The 23,418-nt window shown below is 44.4% G+C and overlaps 1 protein-coding gene across 9 annotated transcripts in view; it reads left to right on the forward strand.

The window, feature by feature from the left end:
* The window catches only part of LOC139562916 (protein C-mannosyl-transferase DPY19L3-like), a 37,899-nt gene extending 16,154 nt beyond the window's left edge, over positions 1–21,745 (forward strand). For 5 of the 9 annotated variants that reach the window (XM_071381080.1, XM_071381079.1, XM_071381082.1 and 2 more), the window contains exons 4-19: positions 3,887–3,977; positions 6,091–6,212; positions 6,317–6,462; positions 6,767–6,890; positions 7,117–7,251; positions 8,406–8,537; positions 8,690–8,791; positions 10,805–10,878; positions 11,181–11,339; positions 12,301–12,429; positions 12,818–12,929; positions 13,215–13,271; positions 13,550–13,632; positions 17,522–17,654; positions 18,788–18,946; positions 19,698–21,745. In XM_071381080.1, coding sequence (XP_071237181.1) covers positions 3,887–3,977; positions 6,091–6,212; positions 6,317–6,462; positions 6,767–6,890; positions 7,117–7,251; positions 8,406–8,537; positions 8,690–8,791; positions 10,805–10,878; positions 11,181–11,339; positions 12,301–12,429; positions 12,818–12,929; positions 13,215–13,271; positions 13,550–13,632; positions 17,522–17,654; positions 18,788–18,946; positions 19,698–19,910 — 1,971 coding nt within the window. In that variant the 3' untranslated portion in view covers positions 19,911–21,745. Of the gene's footprint in view, positions 1–1,446; positions 2,245–3,886; positions 3,978–6,090; positions 6,213–6,316; positions 6,463–6,766; positions 6,891–7,116; positions 7,252–8,405; positions 8,538–8,689; positions 8,792–10,804; positions 10,879–11,180; positions 11,340–12,300; positions 12,430–12,817; positions 12,930–13,214; positions 13,272–13,549; positions 13,633–17,521; positions 17,655–18,787; positions 19,034–19,697 lie in introns of those variants that run through there. The other 4 variants (XM_071381087.1, XM_071381086.1, XM_071381078.1 and 1 more) reach the window with 4 other exon arrangements.
* The last annotated feature ends 1,673 nt before the right edge of the window (positions 21,746–23,418 follow it).

A 23,418-nucleotide genomic window follows, 5' to 3' on the forward strand; every position in this document is an offset into this window, starting at 1 on the left:
AATAACCTTCCAGAACAGTATAAAAGAACATATGATTCTGTCCAAAGCTAGTATGTCATGTTCAGTCTGACGTGAAGTGCCTTTCCTGTGGTCTGGGACGTCATTAGATGGACCACATTTTGAGCTTATTGTCAGGCCTCCCTCCTCAATAATTCTCGGGCGTTGATTTTGTCATGAGCAGTGGTATTCAACAGGTTTTCCATCACGTTGCTCTCTTCTCCCGGTGCTGTGTTTTCTCTGAGAGTCCAGGTGTATACCTCCCACACAAATGCACAGCCCGACTCAGCTCACACACGCATCCAAGCTGTGAATAATTTGCCAGTGTGTCATGGAAATCTAAGCGCACACCTAATTGAGCTAACCTGCGTGGGATTCACACATTTGATTCTATTCGGTTTCTTGTCTTTGTGTTGTTTTCCAGTTCTCTGCCTCTGTCTATCTGTGAAGGTAGAGAAGGTAGACAGATGTTCTCATTTATAATATATACGGGTCACTTTACAGAGCTGGCAGCAGCGACTCCCCTCTATTCAAACTCCATGTGTTTATTTAACACAGTGTTCAGGAGGATGACATCACTGCACATTGTGAGCCTAGCAGTTTCCCAGAAAAGTGTGTGTGTGTGTGTGTGTGTGTGTGTGTGTGTGTGTGTGTGTGTGTGTGTGTGTGTGTGTGTGTGTGTGTGTGTGTGTGTGTGTGTGTGTGTGTGTGTGTGTGTGTGTGTGTGTGTGTGTGTGTGTGTGTGTGTGTGACGCCTGATGCCTGATGCCTGTTAATGCTATTCTAGTTGTGGCTTTCTATTAAATCCACACTGGAAAAAGCAACAACACTGAACAGCCTAGACGACAGTGGTATCCTATGACTACCGGGACTACCTTATATGATTCATGCTTTGTTCTGACGTCGGGTAGAGATCACCATGACCGGGATAAACAATGCGATAAAGACATGATCCACTTTTTTCCTCTCCTTATGTTTCATCAGCTTTCCTCAGGAAGCCTCTTGACTGAATCAGGGTTTAGTGGGGACTAAAACATGCTGGTGATTCATTTTCATTTCTTGGTGCCAGTGGAGTCAGTGGTGATTGTTGCAGTTAATCTATTGTGACTTCAGAGGGCTGCATGGGAGAATGCCGGCCATGTCTGCTTTGTTTGGTAGTCTGCTCGTTTTGAAAGAGACCGAGTCTAATGATTCCATATGGTTTTTAAGCACAGTCCAGTATGTGCTTGGGTCAGTTTTGGCTCAGCGTTGACTGAATGTTACGGTAGTGTTTCTGAAATGCAGGCGTGTCACTTAGTTATTTCCTATGGGACATCGCTGTTCACAGAGAGGCAGCTGCGTCCAGGCCTACTAAATTCATCACGTGTGAAGTCATGTCGGTGACAGTTATAGCACCTACCGGAGCTTATTTCAGTCCACTTCTCTCTCACTCCGCTTTTGGAAATATTTAAGCGGTCTGAAAAAACATCTTAACATTTTCCAAATGGTGTTCCAGGCTTTTTGTCTATGGCTATTTCCTTTCTCTTTTTTTTTTTATAGATGTGCCGAGAGGTCACAAGTTGTGGGTTGATTCGCCTTCCCTATCCGTCAATATCAGTTTTCTTCTAGATCACGGACCGAGCTGGTCCCTCTGACGTGTTTGCTGCAGATTGTTTTGCTTTTAAGGGCTTTTTAATGACCTTGTAAAACTAATCTGATTGCTTTCTTTTATTTTTTTTAAATCAACTGGTTATTAGACAGATTGGGCAGTTAAAAAGAGTGACTGGGAAAAAAGAAACAGAGTGAGTGGCCTGTTTTTCTCAGACTGTTTGCTGGACCGTGAGAGGAGTGAGCTTGGGAGTAAACCTTGGTCACATGGAGAGGTTCTTATCGTGACTCCACCTGGGTACGTTCTCATCAGTGGGTGACTGCTGAATGTTAGAGACAAGACGTGCATGAGAAACCCTGCATCCAGACATGGAAATACGCAAGAGAGGACTGAGCAAGCTGGCGAGTTACTGGGGCATCTCTCGGGATGATGTGTCTGCTGAAAGTTGTGGTGAAGCAAGAGGGGGTTTAAGGGTCAGTGAAAGAGAAGACTCTGGGAGAGATTCCCAGAATTGGTACCGTCTGAGCATTCCACCTCTGTGGCCTTGGCAGACTGTTGTCATAGCAGCAGGGTTGGTATTGGCTGTGCTGACTGGGCTGGCTCATGCCTGGTGTGTTTACTCCATACATGAGAACCTGCTGTGGTTTTCTCACCTCAAGGTAAGCTGTGCTCTGCTGATGTCATCAACCCTGACAGGGAGCCCGGTACACCCCTTTTGTATAATGGGATGATGTTGCCTTTTCAGAAAAGTACTTGCAATACAGGTTAACATTCTTTAAAATATTAAACTGTTGAAGAAATGGTCATTGGCAAGATAATCTTTGTTAACCCAGAACTAAAATATTGTGAAATGTGGTTAGACGCTCGATTTGGTCAGATACTCGACTGCGGTACCATTTATTTAAGTGATAATGCCAGAAAAGCCGGTGCTTGGGAGATATATTGGCAGGGGGGTTGTTAGGCCCGAGACGAAGTCGAAGGCTGGCAAACGGTGCCAATATATCCCCCCAAACACCGGCTCTGAGGGCATTATCACTTTTATACAACGGGTTACCAACATATTCAAATAATCATTTTACATATTTTCATTAAAATGTTATTTTGATGAATTTATTCATACTATTTCATCCTTCCACAAGATATAGTCCGGACACAAATCTAGGGTTGCTACTCAAGCCTGCTGGTTGTTTGTTCTATCGGTTCGGTTGCCATACTGGCTGGCAACGTTCTTATCCTTTTCTTGCTAGCTAGCAAACTACGGCAAATTTACAGTCAAGTCAAACAGTGTAGCCATAGTAACAGCAGAGTAGCTGCATTTTCGTTTGTTTAAGCTGTTTTCTAGTGACATTTATTTGGATACATCATATAACATGGAGCTAATGATGCTTGATTTCAGCTGGCAAAGAAAATGTGCTCTCTCTTCAGGACACTGTTATTTAGAGGAGCTAGCAAACAACACAGCTAACACAATCACTCTATTGATAGTTCTTTGTATATATCCACAATCATGATGCTGATTCATGATTTCGACTGTCTGGAGAAAAAAAAAAAAAAGAAGTTCCCTGCCTGTCTTTTTAAATGTATTTTATTTAACCTTTATTTAACTAGGCTGTCTCATGTCTGTCATCCCGACTCCCAGTATTTTCGTTACTATGTGGCCACTGGAGATTGTTTCAATGTTGCAAATGTTGGAGGGGCTGTATTGTGGTTACGTTTTCAGTTTTTCTTTTTTGAATTCTATAAGGTTCTTTTATATTCTTCCCGTGTGCGTCCATTAGCAGGCCTCATACTATCTGTAATTTCCCACAGGACGTCAGTAATGTAGCGTATCCAGCACGATGTCTCAGGGGAGGACATTATATTTCACTTTCTCATTCTTAACCAAACATTTTTACTGCACCTGTCTATTGTAGTCAAAATGTTTATGGCCCAGATGGTATTAACGGCTGTACATGCATTGAACATTTTTCTGTAACGTTTTGCCATATACAGTGCATTCGGAAAGTATTCAGACCCCTTGACTTTAAATGTGATATTTCATTTTTTTTTTTTATATACATTTGCAAAAAATTCTAAAAACATGTTTTTTGTGGGGTATTATGTTTAGATTGATGGGGGGGGGGGGGGGGTGTTTAATCCATTTTAGAATAAGGCTGTAACATAACAAAATGTGGGAAAAGTCCAGGGGCCTGAATACTTTCCAAATGTACTGTACCTGTTTTTCATATGAGGAACTCATCTTTTGTTTTCTATATTGTTTCATGTTTTGTTAATGTATTTCCATCTCAACTTATATTTCAGGAAGTTGAGCGTGAAATCTCCTTTCGGACAGAATGTGGCCTGTACTACTCGTACTATAAACAGATGTTGAGAGCTCCCTCCATACAGCAAGGTATGGTACGATGACCGTTACTCCCTGCACGCCACAGTAGATATAGGCTAGCCCCCCCCTACTCCCACATTCCCCTTAGGATATTCTACTGGTCATCTCAGGGGAAAGAACACAAAGGCCACTGAGAATCATAACCTTTTATGGTCACAAGTGCTCTTTCAGAACTCAATGCCCTGGAAATGAGCCCATTCACTTTTTGAACATTTCGCTCTGAAACTGGACAATCATCTTTTCGCCCTGATGAAATTAATTCTCCCTGTTTTAATTATGCAGCATTTGCTGAAATAAAGGTCCTTAAATAGTGAGACAGAGGGCATTGGCATAACCCTTAATCCACATGTCTGTCTGGTCGGGTCCCTTCATCATTATGTAATGGGAGAGGTATTTGACCAATGGCTTGTTATGTAACCATGGTAACAAAGCTAGTTAAAATGGAGACAATGAAATGGCAAATGGCATTGTAAGTGACCTTAGTCATACTTTAATCTTTTAACAGGACCTCTCAGGATGGGGTGCTGTTGTATTTATGCATGGATATAGCTCAGTCATTTTTGCCTGGCTCTAATCAAAAGGCATACTCAAAGTTGTGATGACATTGCCAGGGCTGGAGTGAAACCTCAGATCTTTATTGCTATTTTCGAGGTACTGTTTGCTGAAACCAAACATAATTCAATAACGCTCTTGCCCAGCAGACTGGAAACATGATCACACTTTGTTTACATGACTCCATCTGCCCAAGTTAGAGTGATCTTATCCCGGCATTATGACTCAGCAGAGTTTATGTAAGATCCCAAATGTGACATTAGTATCTCAGACCCTATAACTCTGGAGAAGTTAGAGCCTATTTATTTTTGAATGAGTTGCTGTATTAGACTACATACTGAAAGTGGACCAGTCACAGAAAGTTTAAAGTTACTGTCCAGTGAAAATCTCACTTTTAAAAAGTTAGACCGTCCCAAGAAATGCTTGCTATTTCCTCGTAAAGGATGATGACATCCTCCTGAGGAGGATGAGCTGGCCAATCAGTAGTCTACTTACATTCATATTTTGAATGACCGATTTATACCCACACCATAGAGTAGTGAGGAGGAGCTCCGCTGGCCGTTCGTGTCCCAAGTCATTTAGCCATTCATTGTAGCCATTGGCACTCTGTAGAGTTGCGATTTTTCTCTATTTTCTTGTGTCAATTATCTTGTGACATTCCTGGATTACTTATTATACTAAGAAAGTCAAATTTAATCAACAAATACGATAGTCATTTTAGAAAAGGTTAAGGGTACAAGACTGTATACATATATGGCTGTGTTGGCAAAATCACTACATATCCCATCGAGCCAAGCGGGGAGAGGCTGCCCGTTGTCACGGTTGCAAGACCAGTCAGAAACGTCCAGCTAACCCTACGCCAAAATTTAACTTGGATCCGTGCTAAGTAGCAATGATATCCTTCGCCGCCATTGTTTTACACCACAACAGGTAGCTCAAACCAGTCATGACTATTCAACAAAACAATAAATCAGTTTCAAATTTCTTTACAGCGAATTTCTTAGTTACGTGACTGTACGTTTTGAAGTTGAGGGTGCAGTATTTGGCAATGAGGACAAAAACTAGTAGCGTTCTTCAGCTAGTTTAGCCAGGGAAAACGAGCCCGGGACAGGATATACTGTTGCAGGGCACAGATTGTAGTTTTTATGCCCTGATATCAGGAGCTGGCGGCCAAAAGTTTGAACAATTCAGAGACTGAAACGAATACATCAGATGACAAATATTTAAGGAGAGCGAATCGATATACAATCCCGAAATCAGCTGTCACTGTCAATAGTGAAACAAAGCTTCAAATTATGTTTGATTGAAGCTGAATCCAGAAATGAATGGTGAAGTCACTTCCGGACACGGTAGACTCCTCCTCCTCACCACTTTGTTATGTTGTTAGTGTACACCTATACCATTCCAACACAGAAAAGCTGCCTTTTAACATACTTAAGTACCATTTTTTTTTGGAAGGAGAACTATTTCACTTCTATTGTAAGTAATTATAGGTCATCATTCATAGAAATCTGGAAACATGGGACAGTTACTTTAAGAAAGAACCTCATTTCTGTCTGTATGTGATCAGGTCTTTCAGAGCTCATCAATGATAATGCCACTGAATCCAAGAGAACCATCAACCTCCTGCGACGCATGAACATCTATCAGGAGGTGTTCCTAGGTGTTCTCTATAGGATTCTACCCATACAGGTAATACAGAGAGCCCACGTCTACTAACAAGGCATTTCAAATAATAATGGAGATGATTGATGAGATGATTGGTCATTATTTCATGGTTTGTGTGTTTGTTTCAGGCCTATCTGGAGCCAGTTTATTTCTATATCTACACCGTGTTTTCCCTCCAAGCGGTGTATGTCATAGCCCTATTCATCACCAGCTGGCTGCTCAGTGGTTCCTGGCTAGCAGGGGCTCTCACTGGAGTCTGGTACATCCTCAACAGGTATACATTTCACCATTCACACCCAACTAATGGTTCATTGAAAGGCTAGACGTATTAGCCTGGTCCCAGATCTGTTGGTGCTTTTGCCTGCTCCGTTGTCATTCTCAAGCTAAACATGACTCAAGTCCATAAGGAGTTGGCAAGAGAGCAGAAACAGACTCGATCACAGGTTATACAATTATAGCTACTGGACAAACTTGATGTCCAAGCAAGCAAGCTGTCACAAGGCCAATCTTAAAATGCCCACTTCGACCTAAGATCTGAATGGACAATTAAATGGTGTGGGTCTGTGATTGTGTTCCAGAGTGGACACAACGCGCGTGGAGTTCACCATCTCTCTCAGGGAGAACTGGTCCCTGCCCTTCTTCGCTCTCCAGATAGCTGCCATCACTTGCTACCTGAGGCCTCACCTCAAACCCATCCAGCAGGTAGACACTCACCTAGCAGAGGACACCATCTCCTCTGTTCTCCACACATACACACACACACACACACACATACATACAATTAGACCAGAATAGGAGAATGAAGAGAAAATCTGTGGAAATAGACAATGAATCACTATCAAACTAAGTATCTTATAAGTTGTTTTGAGGTCTAGTGGCTGGTTATAATGGGATCTGTGTTGTCCGTCCACTCCTTTCCTGTGAGCAGAAGGTGGTGTTGTGGCTGATGTTCCTGGCCACGTTGTGTTTCTGCCTCACCTGGCAGTTTAATCAGTTCATCCTGCTGGTTCAGGCTCTCATCATCTTCACCCTGGATTGTCTGGACCTCATCTCCACAGAACAGGTCTGTGACATCATTCCTCTCTCATCATGCACATCACCATCACAGCATTCAGACATATATATATGTGTATATATATGTGTTATTTTGTTCCTGGGCCGAGATTCAATCCGTCACAGATTAAGGACCTTTGCATGATGAGAGACCACGTTCCCTGTGGATGGCAGCTAAAGCAATCACAATTGAGGGTTAGAGTTGAGCCGGGATGTGCACATGAAGCTAGGTTCATGGTTTTGGTTCAAATACAATTTTACATGCCAAATAAAACAGGTGTAGACTTTTCTGTGAAATGCTTACTTGTGAGCCCTTTCCCAACAATGCAGAGTTAAAAAGTTTTAAAAAACATAGTATGTACAAGGAGTTCTGGTACCGAGTCAATGTGCAGGGGTACGAGGTAATTGAGGTAATATGTACATGTGGATTGGGGTAAAAGTGACTAGGCAATCAGGATAGATAAAAAACTGAGTAACAGCAGTGTGTGTACGTGTGTTGGAGTGTGAGTGTAACGTGTGAGTAGAGTCCATTGAGTGTGCATAGAGCCAGTGCAAGAGATTCAGTGCCCCCAAAAAATGGTGACAATGGAAATAGTCAGGGTGGCCATTTGATGAACTGTTCAGCAGTCTCATGGCTTGGGGGTAGCAGCTGTTCACGAGCTTTTTGGTCCCAGACTTGGTGCTCCGGTACCGCTTGCCGTGCGGTAGCAGAGAGAACAGTCTATGACTTGGGTGGCTGGAGACTTCGACAACTCTTAGGGCCTTCCTCTGACACCGCCTGGTACAGATGTCCTGGATGGCTGGGAGCTCGGCCCCAGTGATGTACAGGGCTGTACGCGCTACCCTCTGTGGCACCGTACGGTCTGATTCCAAGCAGTTGCCATACCAAGCGGTGATGCAGCCAGTCGAGATGCTCTCATGGTGCAGCTGTAGAACTTTTTGAGGATCTGAGGGCCCATGCCAAATCTTTGAGCTATGGTTAGGGTTGAGCCAGGGTATGGACTTTGTAGCTCTGTTGGTAGAGCAGGGTGCTCTTAATGCCAGGGTAGTGAGTTCTATTCCTGGGACCACCCATACGTAAAATGTATGCGCACAGGACTGTTAGTCTCTTTGGATAAAAGCGTCTGCTAAATGGCATATGTTATTACCGATTCCTCTCTCCAGGTGACCTGCCTGTACCTAGTCCAGGTAAGCAGCCTGCTGTCCGTGTGGCTGCTGCAGTTCTGTAACTCCATGATCCTAGGATCTCTGGCTCTCAGCTTCATTGTGGCCGCTCTCTTTGTCAAGCACTTCCAGGTGAGACCAAACACATACCATATGTTCCTCTTAAAAACCCAGGGATTGGACTGGTTTATTTTACAGTCTTGATAGTCGATAAGTGTAATATCAGTGGTCACTGATATACTGTTTGTATTTTTGAAAGCTCTTTGTCTTTGTGTTCCATGGAGAGAGGGCTGAAGACCGGAGGAGTCGCAGCGCGGCTGGGAAAGCTGCTCCTTCACACGGTCCTCGTCCTTGCGCTAACATTCACCATTCATAATTTAGCCAAGGTGAGCCCTGAGACTTGTACTACTTCCTCCTCCTGTCACCAGGAATGAATAACAAGTCATCTATGTGTGTTATGAGCTGTGGAGAAGCCAGGAGAAAGGCTCACAGGAGTCAGGAGGACATCGTGAAATCATTTACAGTACCAGTCAAAAGTTTGGAGACACCTACTCATTCCAGGGTTTTTCTTTATTTTTACTGTTTTCCACATTGTAGAATAATAGTGACGACATCAAAACTACGACATAAACATATGGGATCATGTAGTAACAAAAAAGTGTTAAACAAATCCAAATATATTTTAGAATTTATATTCTTCAAAGTAGCCACCCTTTGGGCTGCCGAGTGGCGCAGCGGTCTAAGGTACTGTATCTCAGTGCAAGAGGTGCCACTACAGTCCCTGGTTTGAATCCAGGCTGTATCACATCCTGCCGTTATTGGGAGTCCCATAGGGCGGCGCACAGTTGGCCCGGCATTGTCCGGGTTTGGCCTGGGTAGGCCGTTATTGTAAATATGAATTTGTTCTTAACTGACTTGCCTTGTTAAATAAATGTAAATAATGTGTACACTCTTGGCATTCTCTCAACCAGCTTCACCTGGAATGGTTTTCCAACCGTATTGAAGGAGTTCCCACATATGCTGAGCACTTGTTGGCTGATTTTCCTTCACTCTGCGGTCCAACTCATGCCAAACCATCTCAATTGAGTTGAGGTCGGGTGATTATGGAGACCAGGTCATCTGATGCAGCACTCAATGACTCTCATTCTTGGTCAATTAGCCCTTTAACAGCCTGGATTCATAAATTCAAAAAGCAATTCGACCATGAAGGCCTGATTCACGCAGTCTCCACTGAACAGTTGATGTTGAGATGTATCTGTTACTTGAACTCACTGAAGCATTTATTTGGGCTGCAATTTCTGAGGCTGGTAACTTTTTTTTGAGGCTGGTAACTTTTTTTTAACCCCCTTTTCTCCCCAATTTCGTGGTATCCAATTGTTAGTAATTACTATCTTGTCTCATCGCTACAACTCCCACACGGGCTCGGGAGAGACGAAGGTCGAAAGCCATGCGTCCTCCGAAACACAACCCAACCAAGCCGCACTGCTTCTTAACACAGCACGCCTCCAACCCGGAATCCAGCCGCACCAATGTGTCGGAGGAAACACCGTGTACCTGGCTACCTTGGTTAGCGCGCACTGCGCCCGGCCCGCCACAGGAGTCGCTGGTGCGCGATGAGACAAGGATATCCCTACCGGCCAAACCCTCCCTAACCCAGACGACGCTAGGCCAATTGTGCGTCGCCCCACGGACCTCCCGGTCGCGGCCGGCTGCGACAGAGCCTGGGCTCGAACCCAGAGTCTCTGGTGGCACAGCTAGCGCTGCGATGCAGTGCCCTAGCCCACTGCGCCACCCGGGAGGCTAGGCTGGTAACTTTAATGAACTTATCCTCTGTAGCAGAGGTAACTCTGGGTCTTTTACCAAATTGGGCTATCTTCTGTATACCACCCCTACCATGTCACAACACAAAGAAGGACATTCCACAAATTAACTTTTAACGAGGCACACCTGTTAATTGAAATGCATTCCAGGTGACTACCTCATGAAGCTGGTTGGGAGAATGCCGAGAGTGCGCAAAGCTGTCATCAAGGCAAAGGGTGGCTACTTTGAAGAATCTCAAATCTCAAATATATTTTGATTTGTTTTACACTTTTTTGGTCGCTACATGATTCCATACGTGTTATTTTACAGTTTAGATGTCTTCACTATTATTCTACAATGTACTTAATAGCACAAATAAAGAAAAACCCTTGAATGAGAAGGTGTCCAAAATGTTGACCGGTACTGTATTTCCAGCTGTTTCAAAATACGGCATATAACTGAAATTTACATGGGAATAACTATGCGTCTGTAATGTACTTTATGTTAACTTGCCTCTAAGGAATGTTGTTTTTAAATGTGTGGCTGTTTCATGTTGACTCAGACATCTCTTTTCCTTGTGTATCTTCATGTTTGTACAGCAAGCGTTGCAGCTCCGTTCTGATGAACACATCTTTAAATTCATAAAGTCCAAATTTGGCTTGGGCCCTACGAGGTAGTATACACTGAGTTCCTTCATCGTGTTTTAATTATTCACTAACTGACACTTACTTAGTGTAGAATCCTGAGATGATAAAACCCCTTTCATTGATCGCATATTAAATGTAATTTATACACACAGAGGAAATGTGCTGTACTATTTCAGATTAAGTATACAGCAAACGGAGGGAAACAACTGCTATGTCAATACTCAAAGCCAGTGTTACAAGAGCTTGCCAACATCTCTCTCTCTCTTTCTGTGTCTTTTTCTCTCTGTGTCTTTTTCTCTCTCTCTCTCTCTCTGTCTCTCTCTCTCAGAGATTTCGATGCCAGTCTGTACCTATGTGAGGAAGCCTTTGGGCTGCTTCCCTTGGACACGTTTGACCGCTTGGCTGGCACTCTGCTGGCATACCCTTACCTCGTCACCCTGATTGTGCTCCTGGTGATGCTGGCGCTGGTAACACTGGCCAACCTCTGGTATGTTGGATATCCTCCCGTGGCTGTGGACTGAGAATGACGTTCGGACACAGCCTACATATGGTTGAGTCATGCCCCGTACATAACGGGTCTCTGGCTTCCAAGCGCCATCAGCCTTAATCCCATGTGCATATTACAACCCTTATCCACATTTCTGTTGTGATGTCATTTATTTTCTTCATTCTGTTTCCTTTAAATTCCTTCACCATCTGTCATGCTGAGGCCTGTCTTATCTGGCAAAACACTGAGACAGAGTAGAGTTCAAGAGGTTGCTTGTTGGTAGCCCACACATCTATCACACATCATTATTATTTTTAATTAGTAATTCATTAATTCTTCTTAATAATTAGTAAAGAGGATCTCCTTTTTGTGTTTGTATATGCTTTATTTAGACAGTTTAGCAACTGACGGGGAGGTAGATGAGGAGGAGACACCGTAGGAGGGTTGAACACCACCCAGGGATTGAACCCCCGTCTCTAGGGTCGTAGTACAGTATGTACTTAGAGCCCACCTACTACTCAACCACAGTCTTTGCACATATAATAATGATTTAGCCACTCATATGCCACCGCTGTCAGTTAGTTCCGTAATTCTCCAGCTGTGTGGAGACCTAATAGAATGTATTGAGGTAGTGGGTGGCAGGCAGCATCACAACAATCCTCAGAGTCCTCTCCCTAAAGCCTGTGAGTATCTGAGCATGTCATGTCTCACTGTGTGGTTCCGTCCCTGTTTGATGAGAGAGAGAGAGAATCCTGGTCCTATCCTTTTGTCCTGTTCTCATTCCAGTTATCAGAACCCAGTCTGGACCCCCAGGCACTCAACCCTCGCAAAAGCTAATCATTACAGGCTCATTTCAGATACACCAGTTAACCTTTTGGAGGAGAGCGAAAGACAAACTGAATAATCTGCCTAATGTCTCCAGCCCTCGCCTTTATGTATTATGCATCAATGTTATTCTCAGTGATTCTTCAGCGGTCGGGCGGCCGCCGAAAGGCCGATGCGAGGCGCGGCCGATCTGTATGCGGGCAGATGTCGCCTACAATCTGTTACACACCGTCTTCTTCGGCCTCCTGGCGCTCGGCACCATGAGGTGAGCACCGCTGCTTGTTCAAGATGATATCTCTCCCGACAGGTCTGGAATTATGCTGAATAACCAACATCGACTTTCTTTATCTCTCTCTTCATCTTATTCTTCCTGTTTCATCTGCCCATCTGTCCTCTGTGTGAGTGGCCCTCCCCAGGTCTTTCGGGGTTTTTCCCCTCCACTCTTGCTCTCGCCAAACCGCTCTTTCCTTATCTGTCAAATGTTTTGATTACACACCATTTCCAATTTGTGATGTTTATTTTGCTGCCCCATAATATGAGGAGAACGCTGCTGATAATATCCTTATAATGCAAAGTACATTTAGCAAAGTTCAGAAAAGAAGTTTAAATAAGGTTGATCTGATCTTTTAAAGACACTGTTCTTCTCTCTCCAGAATGAAATATCTGTGGACTGGCCATATGTGTGTCTTTGCTGCCTATGGCGTGTGTGGCAAGGAGCTGTGGTCCCTCTGCCTGAACATGATCCACTGTAACACTAAAACAAAGGTAAAGGCAACAGCTACGATCCCTAAGGTTTCTTTTAACAGAAGTATGAGCACAGTACCTGTTAGCTGGTTCTGCGTTCCACCATGAGATGATCCAGTCCTACACTGAGGCAGCAGGAACACGTTGGAATGGTAGCTTGCTTATACTGCACTGAACAGTTACAACCTCATCCAGTAGGTGGCAATATGGTAACAACCAACTAACACCAACATGTCAGAACAGAGAAACTAAATATCACAACAGATTGCAATGTTCACCCTGGTAATTTTCTCTCTCGTTTTGCAGCTGAGGCTGATCAGGTACACGCTTCCACTTGTCATTCTGTGTTTTCTATATTACAAGGTGAGACATTTGCCTTGCTATTTCATCACAATTTGCAGTACAATATTTTCTCACCCACAGAAATTGCAGTAACTGTGAACTGAAATGGAGTTAAAAATGGAAGCAGCAACCGGCTGGTGACTAGTGTGTGAAGGACTTTGGCTCTCTCTATCAACTGTACAGAGACATTGGCAGTCATCGGGATGTGTGAATGGATGTGTTTGGTTTATATGGAAGTGATTATTGTGAGCTGATGTGTTTCTGTGGAGTTTGGTTATTTAGAGTCTTTTTCTTCATAGTTCTGGCCCAAACTGATGACGGAAGTATCAGAACTGAGAGAATTCTACGACCCTGACACCGTTGAGCTGATGACCTGGATTAGGTAAAATCCGATGTATTTCTGCTTTAATGTGCGCACATACGCAGACATACATGCACACGTGCGTAGATGTCAAACAAACGCAAATCAGGTTAGCTTTGTTCCACAGATCCAAGTTCCACCATCGTTGCCTGTGACTGCATGTGTTTATGTGAAATGTAGATTTGGTGAGCTGTGGCGCATGAATAAGTAATGGAGGTCTGGAGAGGACCCAGCTGTTGGCAGCGGTTCAGCCCGTGGCCCCGGGCCCCTGTGGAAGGGTTTTATCAAGCCAATCAGTCCTGATGTGATCGGAGATGGAGGTGAATTTGGCGTGGCTCCTTGGCTCTGAGAGAGACTGACTTGGGAGGACAGACCTTAAAAACACTGTGAAATAACACAGGCTCTCTGCCTCCAGAGAAAATCCAATTTGCTCGGAGGTTTAGTGTGTCGAGTTACCTTCACTGGTGCTAGCGCATTAAGCCTCTTGCCATGCGCTAATTACATTTAACATGAAAGAGTTGAGCAGTGATCGTGTTTCATGAGACTTGGGCATAGCAAAGCTGATCTTGTTTGTAGATTATCACAAATTCAGAGGGAATGTGAACAAAAAAACGGGGAAAATATACTTCTGTCTCATTCACAGTATTTACACGAAGTACTTATTGGTTTGTTATGGTAATCTTGCCAGGGAATGTACTTGAACATACCATGTATCCATGGGCGCTTTTTAAATAGTTACATTGTAATAAATCTGAAGAGTTCAGGAGATTTAATCAAGAGACATTAAGGAGAGAAAAAGAAGCAACAGAACGTACAGCTCCAGAATACTGATGTACTCCTGCTAAAACATCAATACATTCGTGGGCATCACGGTTTGTCTAGCAGCTCTTCTGGCAGCCTGGACTTCCTTGATGAAACTGGTTTGCTGACGGTTTCTTTTTCAGTTAAAGCTGAGTCTGTAATTGTGAGTCCCTCCAGCTTCCTCCTGCTAAATGCACATTCAGATGTCAGTGGAAGCTCGCCATTGTGTGTGAATATGCTTGATCATTTCTCTCTCTTGACTTTGCTGGCTCCACGCTTGACGGTGCCCTTTAAGTTCTGCTGGTGCCTTGTCATTACTGTCTTGGACAGCGTTGTGAGGCACCGTCATCAGACACCCTTATCATTTAGAGCATTGGCTGCCATGCCATTAATTTCCCCTCTTTTGTTCGGTGGTTAATATTGTCGCGCCATCCTTTGATTCTGGAAAGCTGAGTAATTTCAGAATGTTGCCTTGTTTTTGAATAATGAAGACAAATGACGCTTTTGTTTTCCCAGGGAAACTTCTGTAGCTGTAAGAGCGGCTGTAATTTCGGCTCACTACTGGAACAAAGAGGACGTTTTCACGCTGTAAACTGTGGATTTCTTCGTGTCTTTTCACACTCTCATATCCTCTACTTTCATCTCCTTGCTAATTGTTGTTCTGTCAGCTTGACTTTTCTCTTCCTTATAATTTGTCGAAATTAGAAGTTTCCCCCTTATTATACATAGTCTCCAGAGGATGTCAGTAGCAATAAGTAAAACTCTGTCTATCCTCGTATGAACCACAGTTATTCCCCTCCTCAGGATATTATCGATAGAAAGCTTGTAACTTCGCCCACTGTGAAATTGCTTATAATGAAATTTTGCCAACCTTCCCTCTCTCAACCGATCAGTCAGTCAATCAATCATCATCACCCTCCACTCAGTCTCCGAACTCTGTGGCGGTTGAATTGGCCATTATAGTGGCTGGTTGGTGTAACAGCCGATATCTGTGGTGATCCATCTCTTCTAGCTGGGAGCAGAGCAGATCGACCAGTCAGATAGGATGAGCGGAGCTGTAGGATCTTAGGATGGACGTGACAGGCCCATCTCTGTTTCTATCTCCATCTCTGCCGTACCTGAGCTCCCTACAAATCCCAGCCGTTAGCATCTCAGAGCTGTTAGCATCCACCTCCCTCCCGTACCTGCCTCTCTTGGACTCGTGATGTGTAGACATTACTAGGCTATCCTCCTCCTCCAGTCTCTGATTGGTAGACACTGAAACTTTCCACCTATCTGTTCTCTTTCTCTCTCTCCCACTTTAAAGTGTGCATCAACAGGTGTACAATGCTGTTAATTTACTGCATGACATAGTCCCACCTCTGCATGTAGCAGAAGTAACGCACAGGCACATTCATGCATACCAATTTCACGCTTAGTCACCATCCGTGTCCTCCTCCACCCACTATTAACAGCATTAATATGTTTTTGTAATGTCACCGGGGCGACAGGCATTTTGCTACCAGAATATACATCTGAAATGAAATAGAAATCAGCTGAGGTCTGAGGAATCCCACTTGAATATGCAGTAATTAAACGCACACTCCCCCGGAGAGGAGGAAGTGACCCGGAAGAGCATGTCAGAGGTCAGCCCCATCACCTCATCACACACAGCCCCGGGTGGCTGGCGATTAGCCCCGCAGGCTGCTGATGTTCCTAGCGGGGGCGTCCTATCTCTCCCCCCACAGCCCAGAGGGAGTCAGCGGTCTCAACCTATCCCCCTTTTTCTCTAACATGGATTTGAAGGGCAAATCAACATGAGGAATGGAGGAAATAATAGCTGCTGTGAAAGAGGCTCTGCTATGATCTCTTACCGAGTTAGAGAGTGATTTGATTTCCTTCTCTAATATAGATAATACAATGGCTCCTCCACCAGGGAATGAAACTGAAATAATTTAATTCAGGGAATGAAACTGAAATAATTTAATTCAGGGAATTAAACTGAAATAATTCAATTCTACCTGTGTGTGTGTGTGTTTGAGCAAACAACCTTTTTCTTATGCTCTTTTGTGCTGTTCTCGTCTGCCTACTTGATTTGTGAAATACCTGAACAACAGCTCGACAGGTGGTTCTCAACCAGCTATGCACACACTGTGCTGCTTGTTTCTGCCTGAAATTACCTGATTCCTCAGTTGTTACCAACAATTACCACCAATATAATTATTACTGGAAATTGGTGCCGTGAGTGGAAACGTGCGCTCTCTCTCCACACGAGTGTATCCATGCAATCAGACTTGCCGGGTTGAGGGAGAGTGTACACAGCCCAGATTGTAAACATAACGATTGTTCTGTTCTCTGTGTTGTGGCTCGTGTTAGATTAAAAAATGCCCCCAAGTTGTGTAGCTGGTCAGAGGGGCTCTCAGGCATGTGCAGTCACTGTGTCGATGAGCAGAGATCAGTATTATGAGAAGGCCGAGGTTGGGCTGTGGTAACAACAAGGCTCTACTTAGTCAGGCTCTCTAGGCTGTACTAATGTAAAACATTCCACACTGGGCTTCGTCCTTCCTGTGAGTCCTCACTCACCACCTCTCTAGAAACGCCTTGAGAAAGATTCCTTTGCGAAAGAAAGATAAACATGCTTTATTTGTCCGAGGTCAATGTTATGTTCCGAGCAGCCTTAGAAGGCTGTCCTTTCACTAGCCTTAGAATCTCTCCTTGAAGTTGTTTCTCCGCAAAACTTTCGGCTGGCTTGTACAGTATTTGTTCTTTAATAAATAAATAAAATAAAGTGTCATTGTAGCTGTGAGGAAGAAAAGTCTTTGACATCTGCAAAGGTTATTGTAAAAGAACTTGATGGCATTGAGTAAAGAATACCTGCAGTGTCCAAGTACAGACATCAGTATGGTACTAGCCTGCTACTGAGTCACGATAAACCAACCACATTTCCCATTTTGATAAATACACAAACGCAGCGGCTCTACAGCATGTTAACATCTTCCACCCAGGTTTGAGAAGCGGCTGTAGCATGCCGACGGGGGATCTTCTGTGGTGGATAATGCTGGCACACGTCGTGGCCCTCTGTGTAGCATACAGCAGTATAAACGCCGATATCTTCTTCCTTGTCTTGCAGCTCAAAGACCCCCAAGAAGGCAGTGTTTGCTGGCAGCATGCAGCTGCTGGCTGGGATCAAACTGTGCACAGGGAGAGTCCTGACTAATCACCCACACTATGAAGACCGAGATCTGAGAGAGAGGACCAGACAGGTAAAACAAAACCCTTTCATCCTTTTCCTGCTTCTATACTTAAAGTGTATGTCTACACAAGACCTGACCTGAGAGGAGAGTAAGATGGAGAAAACGGTACACCTGTAAATATGTGATGACCAGGGTCGGGGGTCAATTCCGTTTTAAATTCAGTCCAACCAGGGAATTAAAACTGTCCACGTGGAAAGGAAAAGGGCCGTGTTCAAATCGTCTCCACAATTGTAATGGAACTCAGAAGGCATGACGCCACTCGGGTGATGATCCTATCAAGGAGAGGACACCATTTCCGTATACCTGTGCTGTGATATTAGCATGGAGGGGACGTCAACCGCGGCGGGGAAATGGAGTCCCATAAGCCTCAGCATGAGCGCATGCTATCAGTCACTTATATTTCCTGTCTGGCTTTCCCCTCAGTTTAACAGAAGCGTGCGACTTTATCAGCCAGACAACGCCATGTTTTCATCTCACCCAGGGATGGCAAGTAGAATTTGTCAGATGCATAGATGAATTGTGGTGGTGTGAACCGTCGCTAAAGCTCGTTAGACAGTGCAGCGCGTGGGGCTAGGTGCGGGGGAGGCAGGCAGACAGGAGAGGAGATGGTGCACGGCTGCTGGATGGTTGGGTACAGAGCGTTCTGCCTCTCTGTGGGTGGCGCTCTACGGCGTGTGGTGCTGTGCCGTGCGGCGGTGCGAGGGAGAGGGGAGGGGAGGGGCTCGCTCCTCAGATTCGGGAGCTCTGGCTCTGCAGCTGTGGGAGGGAGAGGGGAGGGGCTCGCTCCTCAGGTTCGGGGGCTCTGGCTCTGCCTGGGGGACGTGAGCGGAATGCTCCCTCCACACCACCCTGCTGCGCGTCTGTCTGCCACTCAGCGCCACAGAGGGCTCAGCCCCCAGCACCAGCACGGCCCACTTAACACTCATCACAAGGTCTTTCATAACCAACTCTCTATCAATAAGTCATGCCTGCCTGTGTGTGTGTGTCTATCTGAGCCCTGTGTTGTGCTGTGTTGCCCTCCATGTTTACAGGTGTGTGTGTGTGTGTGTGTGTGTGTGTGTGTGTGTGTGTGTGTGTGTGTGTGTGTGTGTGTGTGTGTGTATTGTCCCCTGGGTGTGTTTCTCCCCTCCTGGTCGTTTCAGGTGTATCAGATCTACGCGCAGCAATCCCCAGAGGAGGTCCACGGGATCCTGCGCTCGGCGGGGGCCGATTTCGTGGTGATGGAGGACAGCGTCTGCTACGAGAGGAGGCATGGCCGGGGCTGCAGGCTCCGAGACCTGCTGGACCTGGCCAACGGACACGTAGGTGTCGTTTCTGGCAGGGGTTGGGATTCTGCCACGTGATGCCAGCTCTTTCACGAATGTATGACTGCACGTGCATGTACACGCGTGAGTGTTTTTGATGTGCGTTTGTTTGAACAGGAGGCAGATTGTTTGGTTAAAATACCGAGAGCTGATAGGAGGAACATTGATTGGACTGCTTCAGAATGAGAGAAGGGAGGGATAGATTCTCTGGGTGTTATTGAGACTGGGATGGGGAGGGTTGTTTTGGGTGTGTGCGCGTGCGTGTGTTTGCATGTGCTCTCTCTAAATCACATGTTGTCTGTCAGCTTCTGTCAATCATAGACACATCAAAGTATGATTGCTTTGAAAGGGCTCAATTACAGGCAGCATCGGGTCTGGAGATTCATCCTCCTCTGATCTGCGTATCACCGCTGGTTGAAAGATGTATTTTTTCTCCTCCCGCTTTTGATGCTAGGAATAAATGAGTCACTGGTTATTTGGGTTTCTGGAGGCATGCTTGCTTTGCATACCGTCTCATCCTTCCCGAGTGGTGAATGTGGGGTTAGTAATCTTTCACTGTATGTGAACCACACATCCACATCACCTAGTGATTGGCTCAACTCAGAAATCTTTATTGAGAGAATAACAAAAACAGATTTTTGTTGTTGTCAATTATTGAATTCCCTGGATCCTTGTGGTACAAATCTAACTCGAGGGTACTATTTGAATGCATCTAATGTTGAATGCATCTAATGTGTTTTTGGATTAGATCATGGATGGCCCTGGGGACAACGACCCAGACTTGGTCCACGCCTCCCACCCTCGCTTCTGTGAGTCCATCAAGACAGACGGCCCTGCCTACACAGCCCTCTTCACCCGCGTTTTCCAAAACAAGACCTTCCACGTCTACAAGCTGAAGAGGGGCAAGAAGAGAGCCAAGGCCGACAAAGAGCCGGTGGCCATGGAGGATAAAAAACAGTAATAAGACCCTGGGGACCCCATAAACAACCCCTGCCCACCCATATCCAGCAGCCTGCCCCGTCTCCGACTCAGCCTCCTGCTCCCTGCCATGTTGATAACCTGATGACTGCTCTGTGCTCCCTGCTCTCTGGTCTACTCGACTTCATCTGGAACCATGGCTGCACTCTCCCTCCCTCCTTCCACCCCTCCCTGCGCCACGGCAGCCAGAGGCAGGTAATCACGGCCGGCTGACACGGCGCTGATTTGAGCAGCGTCTGATTGCGGCGGGCGAGCAGATGAGCACATGCATATCAAACCAGGGCTTTGTGTCAGGAAGCTCATGTTTAAACAGGAGAGATGACGGCACATCACAACAACATTCACGGCTCTCTCTCGCTTTCACCCAGACTAAAGGCAGAGCAGAGGAGAGGAGAGAGACCTTTGAGAGGGAGCTGATTGAAAGATAGAGCAGTGGGGGTAATTATTGCGAAGGCCAGTCTGGTCTCTTTGGTGGCTGCGTCTGCAGCCTGACTGCACAGCTGCACCCTGTGCCATTTCCTTGTTTTTTAAACCGTGCCATGTCTCGTCTCCACTTGTTCATGAGGACTCCTCTTTTGATGCTCTCTCACAGACACACAAAGTTCTGCATAAGTTGTCTTGTTGTGGTGTATCAAGGGGAAGTGGCGTTCTCATTGTGATGCATAACAGTCCTATCACTGTGAAGAGTATTTGCTTGTTCATTCCGTTGCATTGAAATTGGATGTTTCATTTAGGAGTTGGCTAATAAAAAAATGTACCAGGGAGAAGTTAATTTCATTATGTTTGTCTAATAAGTGCATACTAATGTAATGTTTTTGAGCATTGACATTCTTCATTTTCATATTTATTAATAATTCAGTTTAGATGCATTGGTCATTTAAACCGACAGTATTTTTTTAAATGAGCAAATGCTAGAGCAGATAATTTAACTGTGTGTATTCGCTCACAACTCATCACCACAGAATCATACAGTATTATGTAGAAGGACTGCATTGTGGGTAAACCATGACCACTGGTCAATGTTGAATTAGGTGAATGGTTAACATATTCATGGCAACTGGTCTATGTAGGACTGGCTAACATACAGTGGGTATCAGAAGTATTCACCGCCTTGGATTTTTTCACGTTGGTGGGTTACAAAGTGGGATTGAAATAGATTTAATTGTCATTTTCCTGTCACGGATTTACACAAAATACTCAATAACATCAAAGTGAAAAGAATTTAAACAATTAAATGACTAAAATAAAGTTGTTGCATATAAGTATTCACCCCCTTTGTTTAGGCATGCCTAAATTAGTTCAGGAGTAACATTTGGCTTAACAAATCACAAGTTACATGTGAAACTTGTAAGTCGCTCTGGATAAGAGCGTCTGCTAAATTACTTAAATGTAAATGAAATAATAGGGGTTGACATTATTTTTTAATGACTACCCCTTCCTCTGTCCACCATACAAGGTCCCTCAGTCAAGAATTGAATTTCAAGTACAGATTCAACTACAAAGACCAGAGGGGTATACAATGACGCAAGCTACAGTAGATCTACTCAGGGTTTTCTAAAGCTAGCCAGCTTCAGTTACTTTCCCATTCCAGCTCAGGCTTCGTCTCTACTACGACGGGGGATATTGCTTGTCCGTCTACCAAACTCTAGCAGGCTTGAAAGTGCGTGTGCGTGTTGCACGTGGCTAGTCCAACACCAAACTTTTCATTGAGACAATGCTGAAACAATCCATGGGAAAGTCGGTGCCATATTTTCCATTTGTGCCGAAATCGAAATGAAAGAAAAGGTATAAATTCAGCGGGCTTTCGTGTGAAATAGACTTTTTGAAGTGGTGTCTTTTTATTACTTTGGTGTGGTTATCAACACAAGTCATTTTTCCCGCACTCCTATTGATCAAATAATTGTATTAAGTCATACAAATGTTTTACTGTGCGTGACGTTTCAAATGCATTTGTCATTACTAAATGTCTAATGTGATTAGTGTGACCATGTTAAACTGCCTATTTGGATGGTCCCATCTGTAGATGCTCTACAAACGGTCATACTGTCAATATGCTATCAAGGTCAAACTATCTGTTGATAAGCAACTGCGGCTTCGTGTTATGTTGCGGTTAGGGTTATGTTTAGAATAAGGGTTAGGGTTAGTAGATATTTAGTTGAAAATTTACAGATGCTTTACTGACTACCCACCCGAAACACGGCAAAGGAATACACTTTTGGGCCTAAATGCAAAGCCTTATGCTTGAGGCAAATCCAACACAACTCATCACTGATTAACTGTATCATTATTTTCATCATGGTATGGGCATGCTTGACATCGGCAAAGACTGGGGAGTTTTTCAGGATAAAAATAAATGAGATTGAGCTAAGCACAGGCAAAATCCTAGAGGACAACCTGCTTCAGTCTGCTTTACACCAGACACTGGGAGAGGAATTCACATTTCAGCAGGACAATAACCTACAACACAAGGTCGAATATACACTGGAGTTGCTTACCAAGAAGACAGTGAATGTTCTTGAGTGGCCAAGTTAGTTTTGGCTTAAATCTGCCTGAAAATCTATGACAAGACTTTAAAATTGCTGTCTAGCCATGATCACCAACATCTTGACAGAGCTTGAACAATTTACTGTAGAAAATAATAATTTTCAAAAATCGAGGTGTGCAGAGCTCTTAGAGACTTACCCCAAGAAGACTCACAGCTGTAATACTTATCTGATCAAGGTTAAAAAAAAGTAATTCATCTAAACAATATATACAGTTGATGTCAGAAGTTTACATACACCTTAGCCAAATACATTTAAACTCAGTTTTTCACAATTCCTGACATTTAATCCTAGTAAAAACTCCCTGTCTTAGGTCAGGTAGGATCACCACTTTATTTTTAGAATGTGAAATGTCCGAATAATAGTAGAGAATTATTTATTTCAGCTTTTATTTCTTTCATCACATTCCCAGTGGGTCAGAAGTTTACATACACTCAATTAGAATTTGGTAGCATTGCCTTTAAATTGTTAAACTTGTGTCAAACGTTTCGGGTAGCCTTCCACAAGCTTCCCACAATAAGTTGGGTGAATTTTGGCCCATTCCTCCTGACAGAGCTGGTGTAACTGAGTCAGGTTAGTAGATCTCCTTGCTCGCACACGCTTTTTCAGTTCTGCCCACAAATGTTCTATAGGATTGTGGTCAGGGCTTTGGTATTGGCTACTCCAATACCTTGACTGTGTTGTCCTTAAGCCATTTTGCCACAACTTTGGAAGTATGCTTGGGATCATTGTCCATTTGGAAGACCCATTTGCGACCAAGCTTTAACTTTCTGACTGATGTCTTGAGATGTTGCTTCAATATATCCACATAATTTTCCTGCCTCATGATGCCATCTATTTTGTGAAGTGCACCAGTCCCTCCTAAAACAAAGCACCCTCACAACATGATGCTGCCACCCCCGTTCTTCACGGTTGGGATGGTGTTCTTCGGCTTGCAAGCATTCCCCT

Source organism: Salvelinus alpinus, chromosome 33 (assembly GCF_045679555.1).
Source record: "Salvelinus alpinus chromosome 33, SLU_Salpinus.1, whole genome shotgun sequence".
NCBI classification, from domain to species: Eukaryota; Metazoa; Chordata; class Actinopteri; order Salmoniformes; family Salmonidae; genus Salvelinus; species Salvelinus alpinus.